General features: G+C 51.5%; 1 protein-coding gene across 1 annotated transcript; it reads right to left on the reverse strand.

Moving 5' to 3' along the window:
- Positions 1-1447: 1447 nt before the first annotated feature.
- Positions 1448-3178, reverse strand: FZD7 (frizzled class receptor 7). Its single transcript, XM_009484124.2, has one exon. It carries the CDS (start codon positions 3176-3178, stop codon positions 1448-1450), a length of 1731 nt encoding a protein of 576 aa, XP_009482399.2.
- Positions 3179-9732: the final 6554 nt, after the last annotated feature.

Below are 9732 nucleotides of genomic sequence, written 5' to 3' on the forward strand. Positions count from 1 at the left end.
CTTCAGTGAATATAAAGGTAAAGTAGTATGCAAAAAATAAAATATGAACAAGTCAACATAAAAATTTCAGAATAGAAAAATCTGTCACATTTCAAAAAGAAAACGATGCATTTCATTAATTTTTGAATGTCTTTCCTTCCAAGATGTGGTCACTGGAAACTTAACCAGCTGCATTATAGCTGAAATGAGAAGGCTCCTCACTTGCAGTACCTGCTTGCTTTTAAACCCCAACCCCAGCCCCCTCCTGCACCACGAGTCATTGCCATGCAGTTCAGGGAACCTGAGGAGCAGGCAAAGGGTCCGTCGTGAGCCAAAAGGATTCCTCCTGTCCCCAGAAGCCGGCTGTGTGTTGACTTTACCTGCAGTAAGCTCACTGCAAAGCAGGAGAGAAAGCAGGTTTACGGGAAGGAAAGAAAAGTATCGTATCTTTACGTTACATGTTTTAATGGCTCTTGTTTTGGCAGGTGCTCTCGGTTACTCTCTTCTTGCCCTCTAAGTCTTGTGTTTCCTTCAGCTTAGAAAAGCGACCCATATTGAAACATCCTGCCTTCTCCTCTTTTCATAAAAGGAATGTTTATTTCTGCGAGCTCCTCGCATCCAAGGGTGAACCTCAACGACTTCTTTTTGTTAGTTTGCTCATAAAAACCGATCCCATGCTTATGCCTTTCTACATAGAAAACACTTTTGTTTCCCCCTTTGTCTCCTAGAACAAAGGCAAGGGGGAAAAGCCTTCTGCTGAAAAGCAACAAGTCATTTCTTTTCAGGGTGTGGAATAGCAACCCCCTCCTTCCCCACAGCAGCAAGAACAACAGACCGAGGGCCGCATTTTCACTTTAAAACAATTAAAACAGGCATTACTGAGGTAAAAAGGAACTTGTGAGTTGACAGAACAGAGGCATCTCACCAGCACACGATGCGGGCTGTAGCTGGTTGTGCAGTACTCACGTGGTTGCTCTGCCGAGCTGGAAGGAGCAGGCGGCAAGCTCAGGCTCGGGGTTGCCCTGCCTGCGCTGCAGTTTGACCCCAGCAATTCAGAGAGGGTTTGGCTACTTCTCAGCAGGGGCAGCTCAACAGATCTGGCTTCCCCTCCCTCTCGACCAAAGCAAGACAGGATGTTTTCAGTTGGGTTGGGTTTTTTTCCTGCCCAGGGGTAGCAGGAGAGAGAGGTAAGGGGACTTCTTGCGGTGAAGGACTCTTCCATCCCACCAGTGGCTTCTTTTTCTGTGCTCTTCTACTTAGCTGGGCATAAGCTCCACTCGACACAGTCCATCTGACCCTTTACGCAAAGATTTGTTTTTGGTTTTTTTCTTCCCCAAACCCTCTGGGAGGAAGAAAAAGTTTGGAAAAGCCTCCCTTCCTCCCTCTTCAGGGAGCCATTGCCTTCCTCTTCTGCCTGTACCCTTCTCTGCATGCGTGCGTGTGTGTGCCAGAGGGGGCAGGGGGGGTCTCATACTGCCGTCTCGCCTTTGCTGCCGGTGCTGAGTCTGTGGTAGAAGCGTCGCCAGGACTGAAGCGTTTTGCCAGACCAGATCCAGAAGCCAGTCGTGATCCCAACAATCATGGTCATGAGGTACTTGATCATGAAGACTGTGAAGTCTGGGCTCATAGGGGCAAAGTGGCTGGGACAGGGCACGGCATAGGTTTTGCAGGTCTGGAGGAGCCACGTCTTCTCCCAGGTACCACGGAAGGCCTGCTCGTAGAAGTAACATGCCAGGACAATGGTGGCAGGCACCGTGTAGAGGACACTGAAGACACCGATGCGCACCATCAGCTTCTCCAGTTTCTCCGTCTTGGTGCCATCGTGCTTCATGATGGTGCGGATGCGAAACAAGGACACAAAGCCAGCAAGTAAGAAGGAAGTGCCAATGAAGAGGTACACAAACAAGGGCGCCAGCACAAAGCCCCTCAGCGAGTCCACGCTGTAGATACCTACGTAACACACCCCACTGAGTATGTCCCCATCCACCTGCCCCATGGCCAAGATGGTGATAGTTTTGACAGCAGGCACAGCCCAGGCAGCCAGGTGGAAATACTGGGAGTTGGCCTCGATGGCCTCGTGGCCCCACTTCATGCCAGCAGCCAGGAACCAGGTGAGGGACAGGATGACCCACCAGATGGAGCTGGCCATGCCGAAGAAGTAGAGGATCATGAAGAGGATGGTGCAGCCTTCTTTCTTGGTGCCTTGGGCCACGGTGCGGTAGCCGTCCTCAGAGAAGCGCTCCAGACACACCACCCGCTCCTCCAGCAAGAAACCTGCCGCATAGGCCACTGCCACCATGAAGTAGCAGCCTGAGAGGAAGATGATGGGCCGCTCTGGGTAGCTGAAACGGCGCATGTCCACCAGGTAGGTGAGCACAGTGAAGAGGGTGGAGGCGCAGCAGAGCACAGACCACACGCCCACCCACAGCCGGGCAAATCGCACCTCTGCCTCCTTGAAGTACATGAGCCCGTTGGGCCGGGCTGGCTCACAGGGGGCCCCGCAGTCCCGCTCCCCCAGGAACCGGTAGCCCAAGTAAGGGGGCACTTTGAGCTGCCGGGGGCAGGAGAAGGAGAAGCCGGAGGGAGGCTGCGGTGGGGTGAGGAAGTCGGGGAGGTAGCCAGCCGTGGGGTGGGCAGTGGCCCCCCGGCCCGCGGCACCCCCAGGCCCCGGTGGGGCGTCCGACGTGTTCTGCCCCACGCAGATCTCGCCCGCGCCGTGGACGGGGAAGTTCTCGCAGCGGAGCCGCTCTGGCCACTGGAAGCCGAACTTGTTCATGAGGGCCTCGCAGCCCTGGCGGGCCCGCTCGCAGAGGGAGCGGCAGGGCGGGATGGCCTGCTCCAGCACGGTGCACACCGGCGCGTACATGGAGCAGAGGAAGAACTTGAGCTCGGCCGAGCACTGCACCTTGACCAGCGGGTAGAACTGGTGCACCTCCAGCCCCGCGTCCTCCTGGTTGGTGTGGCCGAGCAGGTTGGGCAGGATGGTCTGGTTGTAGGCGATATCCGTGCAGAGCGGGATGGAGATGGGCTGGCAGAAGCCGTGGTCCGGCACGGAGATGCCCTTCTCGCCGTGGTACTGCTGCGCCGCCGCGCCCGCGGGGGTCCCCAGCAGGGCGGCCAGCAGCGCGGCCAGGCCCAGCAAAGGGCAGCCGCCGGCGGCGGCCGCTCCGCCGCCTCCTCCTGCTCCTCCGGCCCGCATCGCCGGGGTCCGGGGAGCCGCGGGGAGTCCTTCAGAGCCGGGCGGCGCGGCGCCCCAGGGGCATCAGCGCCCGGAGGGCGGCGGCGGCGGGGCCCCTTCGGCGGGGCAGGGGCGCGGCGGCGGCTCCGCGGCGGCGGGAGGAGCGCGGCTCCGCGCCGGACCTCCGCGACTTTCTCCCTCGGCTCCGGCGGGTCGGCGCTGGCAGCGCGGCGGCGGCGGCGCTTCCCCCGGCGAAAGTTTCCGGAGCCGCTCCCGCCGGAGAAGGCGGCGGCGAGACAGGAGACGCCCGCGAAGCCCGGTGGCGGCTCCGGCCAGCTCCGCGCAGGGTCCGGCGGCGGCGGCGAGGCGGAGGAGCTGCTCCCCGCCCGGCTGCGGGGCCCCGGCGCCGGGGATTTAGGTTACGGCTAAACGGATTATTACCGCGCCCGGCTGAGCCGTGTATTTCACTCCGGGGCTTAAATAACTTTTAAAATCCAATTACTGAGCGATCCTCCCCGCGGCTCGGCTGGGCTCCGCTCCCGACGGGCGCCGCTGTGGGCTGTGCGTCCGGGGCAGCCGTGCGCCTCCCGCCTCGCTCCGCCCGCGGCCCCGCCGACACCGCCCGCACCACGGCTCCCGGCCCGCGGCCGCCCCGGCACAAAAAAAAAAGACACATATACGCGCGGGCGCGCCCGGGGCCCCGCCCCCGCCGCCGGCCCCATTCACAAACCGCGCCGGGGGCGGGGCCAAGCAGCGCCCGCCCGCCAATCGCCGCGCAGGGGGCGGGGCGGGCGCGGGGGGAGGGGAGGGGGAGGAGCCCGCGCCGGAGGAAAAAAAAAAAAAAAAAAAACTTGCGAACAACTTTTTCCCATCCCCGGCGGGGCGGGGCGGGGCGGGGGCGGGAGGAGCCGCCCCGGGGCCCCCCACCCCCCCCACGCTGCAGGGCAGAGCCGGGAACGGGGGGGGGGGCGAGCCCAGCCAGCTCGCTCAGGGTGGCCCGAGCAAACTAAAATTAACTGGCTGCTTTCTGAGCAGGCTTTGAAAATGCAAACAGCTGCCTGTGCCCAGAGTTATTAAAAAAGAAGAAAAAAAAAAAAAAGGGGGGGGTGCGGGGGGGAAGCAGCGCCCGGGTACATTTGCAGAATGAGCCGATTGCCTTGTCGGGATGTTCGTGTCAGTGCGCCATCGCCTCCCCCAGCGTGGGGGGTTTGATTTGTTATCGCAGCATGACCGTTGCTTTTTGCTGGCAGAATAAACGCTTTATTCATGCAGATCTAAGCTTTAGCTGGGGGAAGGCAGCTTTTTTTGAAACGTCCAGTGTTACCTAAGCAAAGAGGAGAAATTTTAAATCCCCATCTGCACTGCTGCAACCCCTTAAGAGACTCAAAAAGGCTGTAAAAAAGCAGCAGTTCCTCTTGGAAGCGCCCAGCCTGCCTGCAGGAGAGAAAATGGCATAGGTCGGGAGAGGGCTGTTACTGGCCTGCCAGGCGATGCTGAGCAGATCTAGAACTAGGCCAACGTACATTTGCTAAGGACAGAAGTGTGGGGTTTACAGCATAGCTGTGTTTTGAGGTGCACCGCTGAAACATGGGTTGCTGGAACCATCCAGCCTCTGGAACATGCAGGCAGAGCTCGTCCTCGGCAGCACAGAAAGGGTGCGCTCGGCAACAGAAGCCCTGCAGCAGCGCCTGCTTCTCCTTCACGCTGGCCTGCGAGAGCCTGTGGTCAAAGACAGGCTAGGGCCAAGTATTTTTCAGCACACCCCATCCCTCCTTTTGAGGACAGAGGTCCCCTGAACTGTACTATTCAAATTCTTACTTTTACTCCTTTACTCAGGATTGTGCTCCTATTAGCGACTAAGCAAATACACCAATCTGTACCGTCCTCCAGGGCAGTTCGAGAGAGCAGGGTTTGGCTCAGGGAACTCCAACGGCAATTGTTGGACAAATGTTTCCCATATCCTCTCCTGCTCGTGAATAATGTGTCTTCATGCCAGTAAGACCATGGGGCTGCAGCTTTTGTTACATTTGTTAAGAGAAGTTGACAGTTATAAACAGACTTACTAAAATAAATTTACTCCTCTAAAAGTGGAAGTGCTTTTAAAAATAATACTGTGCTCTCCAAAGTATGTACGGGCAGGACTAGCTACTCGGGGCTGCAACAGTTGCTTCTGGAAAAGAAATGTCTTTTCTTCATTCTCAGTTATAGCTGTTTGGGAGTGCCTTAGAGGAACTCCAGTTTTTCAGTTTGTTAAGGCTTGTTATCTGAATTACTTACTTTTCTGCACCTAGTGACTAAGCAGGTTTTTGCGATACTCTTCACCTAAATATCGTTCCATGGTACAAACTTACATGAACTTGTCTACTCTATTCTTTGGCTGTTAGTAACCATCAAAAAGATTATTCTTTCCAGTTGTTCCTTTTTTTTTCCCCCCATCCCATCTTTCTGTAACGCTCCATGAGCCATTGAGTCACCTATCTGTAATAATCACCTTAAAGCCTCTATTTTTCGCTTTGACTGACTTCGCCTGCAAAGCAAAGTGTGTGATATTCCTTATGAAAAACATTGGATGAAAGGAGATGCAGGCAATGGCAATGACAATGCAGAGAAGGCAGAGCAACTGCAAACTTTATGCCCCATGCATAGCTCGTTCTGATTTCTGTACATCAAGAGACAAGTTCAGAGCTACTAAAATGGTATTGCAAGAAACTATCTTTCAGCAACAGGGAGACAGTGACAGAAACTATTCAGAGTAAGGAATGTCAAATCAAGTGGCAAGACTTTAACTGGATATTTATTTACAAGGCAGGGCAGATGGCATCAGTAGTTGCCCCTGTTTTCGGCTGGTTCCATTTGTTAGAGTCATTCCTCTGAACCACGGTACAAATGAAAAGATGACTGTGAGCTCACACATGCTATAAAAGCTGTGTGACTCCATTACACTTATGTTGAACATAATGTAGAATCAGAGTGAAGCAAAAGAATAAAAAGGAGTTGAAGAGTAGGCAGAAAGGAAGAAGGAAGGAAAGCTGTATCCTAGATTATTTCTTAGGGAGATAAGAAGAGAGTACACTTATCACATGGAATGATGCTGCTAGGCCATCCCAGATGGCAGGAATGTGCAACAGGATTTACTGAGATGAAGGAAGAAAGTCTCTTGGGCGTGTCACCAAATTCCAGGGGGGTTTTTTTCCTGTTTAGAACCACTGGGAGATGGGACAGAATCACTGAGAGAGGCAATGGTGGTCTCAAAATGGCAGATTGAGGCCTAAGAAAATCCCAGGCTGCTAAGTCAGTCTAGGACATCCTGACAGCTTTCAGGGGACAAGGAAAAAAAAAAAAAGAAAAGAAAAGAAAACGAAAAGCAACAGCAAAATCCAGGATTCTGGAACTCAGGTTACCCCAAAGCGTCCAGAACTCCTGTAAACAGCATCAGCCACATTTCAAAAGGCAGCAAACTTATGCTCATCTCCTGTTTCTACTTCAATCTAAATTCACAAGTGTTAGCCTGCAAAATTACTTAAATTTCCTCACAACAGGAGGGATTCTCATCAGCACGTAAGCACAGGCAGCCACCATTAGCCATGTTATCAGCCACCCAGAACAAATGTGCTGCGCAAGGTTTTGCAGCATCTGAGAGATTGTCTATTGCAACCACAGAGCAGTTCAAAAGGTTTTCTCCAAAAAACTCAATGCCTAGTGTTCCAAATATGCCGCATGGTCTGTCAGCAATAAACCTTCACAAGCAAAGTCCTGGCAAGTCCAAGATACCAAAATAAATTTACAGTCTCAGGTATTGGTACCAACTCTGGAGCTGTCTGACGAGACTACCGTGCATAGGGAGGAATTGTTAGGAACAAACAATTATCTGTCTTTTTACACATTTAAAAATAAATCCAGTTCAACTTCCAAACTAAGTTGGAGCGAGGAGCAGCATCCCTACATGATGTCTTTTCCTGCTGTTTTAAAGCCCCCTTAAACAGTGCCAATATAATTTTCCTTGTTTCCTATCCCATCTGATAGAGAACTCTTCCCATGGGGGGAGGGAAATCAAAACAAAACACCCCCTCCCCACCCCACCACTTATTTTGGGTGCCTGAGGGTGAACATTTTCAGATTACCTGTTGCAAGACTTCCAGTCCTTGTTGCCCTCAGAAGAACAAAGGCCATCGCTTCCCCCTTCTCCTTCTATCCGCTCGCAGAAACCTGCTGGGCCTCACCAGCTGTCCTGCTAACCGGCACTGCTACTGCCCATGATGCAACCGCCTAAATGGTGAGACTTGTCCCAGTTACATTTAGTAAATAACTTCCATGACACTTTGAACCTCAACATTTTGAAGCATACTTACATATAGTCTTACATGATCAGGCAGGCTGTTGAGCTAAGAACATCAAAATTTGCACTCCCTAAAGCTTAGTGGGGAAATGCCAGGTGCCTGGGGGGGAAATGATGCATTTGCCTATTTTACATAATGATTTGCATAATTAGAAATAAAATAAGTTCACAGTATTATATCAGCTTGCATTTCTATCAGTCTGATAGATTACTCTAAATTGCATCTTGTCTGAGCTCACCGAAGAAATCTAGTCTTTCTGTAATGAGGCGGGAGAGCCTGGTATTTCACAGGCAGGAAGTGGGGAGGGGAAGCCTCTGCCCCCCACCACGGAGCCTTAATTTGAAATTAGATTGAAGACATAAGAAACTGATTGAAAAGAGCATATGGGGAGGGCACAGGTGACAAAAGGAAGGGGATACTGCTGGAGGGGATGTGGTTTCCCACAGTGAGAGAGGTAAAAGCTGGTTGCATCATGGATTTGTAAGATAATTATTAGCTTATGGAGTAGTATCCCAAAGGATACAGGGAAGCTCCACTGCCTTCCACATTTATGATCAAATTGGAGGAAACATTAGGAAACATTCACAGAGATGGGCTATCAGGCTGATGATTGCTTTCATCTCCCAGATCCATGAGTAAGAAAACAAAATGGTGAAGTTGATCTGCTCATCCCCACTCAGCAGTTCAGTGAGGACATCAGTTCCATTTTAACCCTTGCATGACACTTTGAATTACCCTGTTTCTCTAAAGTGAATTTAATCCACTTTCTCACAATTTTAGGGTTGCAGAGGCCCTTCGGTATAAAATGCGGGCAATCCCTCCCTATTTCACTTTTTTAAGCTAGGTGTTTTTTTTAACAAGAGAAATTTTCTGCTGGCAGCAGTATTATCAGCCAGGTCCTGTCATTGTTCTGTCTGGGTGCAGTAATATCGCAGAATGAAGAAGGGACGCTTCCAGAGACAGTGGGAAAAGGTGACATTCGTGTCTGCTGTCCTCTTTCCATCAGTGGGGAAGATACTGCTCAGAGAATCTGGATGTAGCATAGGCACATGCAAACTTACTTTCTGTTCCTTTAAATCTTAAAAGGTGCTTCTGTCCTGGCACGGTGCTTGGATGCTTCCCAGACTGCTGTAGCCGATTTTGGCCGCTTCCATATGCACTGGGATATGTGACATATCAGCCTGGGCAGCACCTGGAGAAGAACCGCTTGGGACGGAGCTGCCCCAGGCTCCCTGGGTTGGCCACCTTCTCTCGGAAGCTGCAGGAGTCCCAGCCTCATGAGTGCTCCAGCTTATCCTGAGCTTCTCCCAGTGGCTGTGAAAATGACTCACAGGTCTGTAAAGATCTCTAGCAGAGCTACTCCTTGCTTTATAACCCTAAAACTATTACAGATCCAAACAAAAATAAATATACCCTTCCCTGGTTGCTCTTACCACCATGGAATGTTTTTCAGGAAATTGGGCTAGTGTCTTTTTGTGGTTCAAGCGCCTTCCCAGAAGTATATTCCTCCAGACCTCTCTTCCACACCATGGATCTTTGACCTAGTCTGGACTCTCTGTCAGACATCCCCCTTCCTCCAAAACCCAGCGATTTTGTTTCTTCTGTGTGATTCCCCCTTCTGTAAGCCCCCTTCAGTCCAAAGACAAGTGCTAGCACCTGATCTCCAGGTCCTTCCTGAAGGAACTGCACAATTACAAAGCCCTGCAGAAAAGCTAGAGAAAAGACCTGTCTGCAGAAAAGCTAGAGAAAACTAGATCTCCTTCCTTCAGCCAGCCAATTCTATATAGCTGTCCCATGTGCACAGCTGCTGTTAAGGTGACTTCAATTTCTTATCCAGGAGCATTTCTGCATGCAGCTCTAGCAACGTAAGGCTGACTGAGATATGTAACAATTTAATGAAAAACAGCCAAGTTTCTCAAGTTTGTGCATAAATTTTCCATCTCATTGCAGATGGTGCCACAATATTTGTGAACACTGAATTACATTTTGCTTCCAGCACTGGGGTTGGTGTGGACATAGTGACTGGTTGCTCTGATCCCTCTCCTGTTGATACCCTTTGATTGTGAGGGATGCAATGGTCAATGCTTTGTGCTATGTCTTCTGTCATTTATGCCCAACCTTGTTTTAATTTTCTCTTTCTATAGGCTCATTTATTTGAGATTGTATCTTAAAACCTCTTTAATGCACAGACTGACGGCTTGCACTTGTCCAGTTTGAGTTAATGGGTAAGGTTTCACT

The sequence above is a fragment of the Pelecanus crispus genome, chromosome 5 (assembly GCF_030463565.1).
Source record: "Pelecanus crispus isolate bPelCri1 chromosome 5, bPelCri1.pri, whole genome shotgun sequence".
Classification (NCBI taxonomy): Eukaryota; Metazoa; Chordata; class Aves; order Pelecaniformes; family Pelecanidae; genus Pelecanus; species Pelecanus crispus.

Bases quoted from the DNA above. Each gene is read 5' to 3' on its own strand.
- FZD7 (XM_009484124.2), bottom strand. From the start codon at position 3,178: ATGCGGGCCGGAGGAGCAGGAGGAGGCGGCGGAGCGGCCGCCGCCGGC.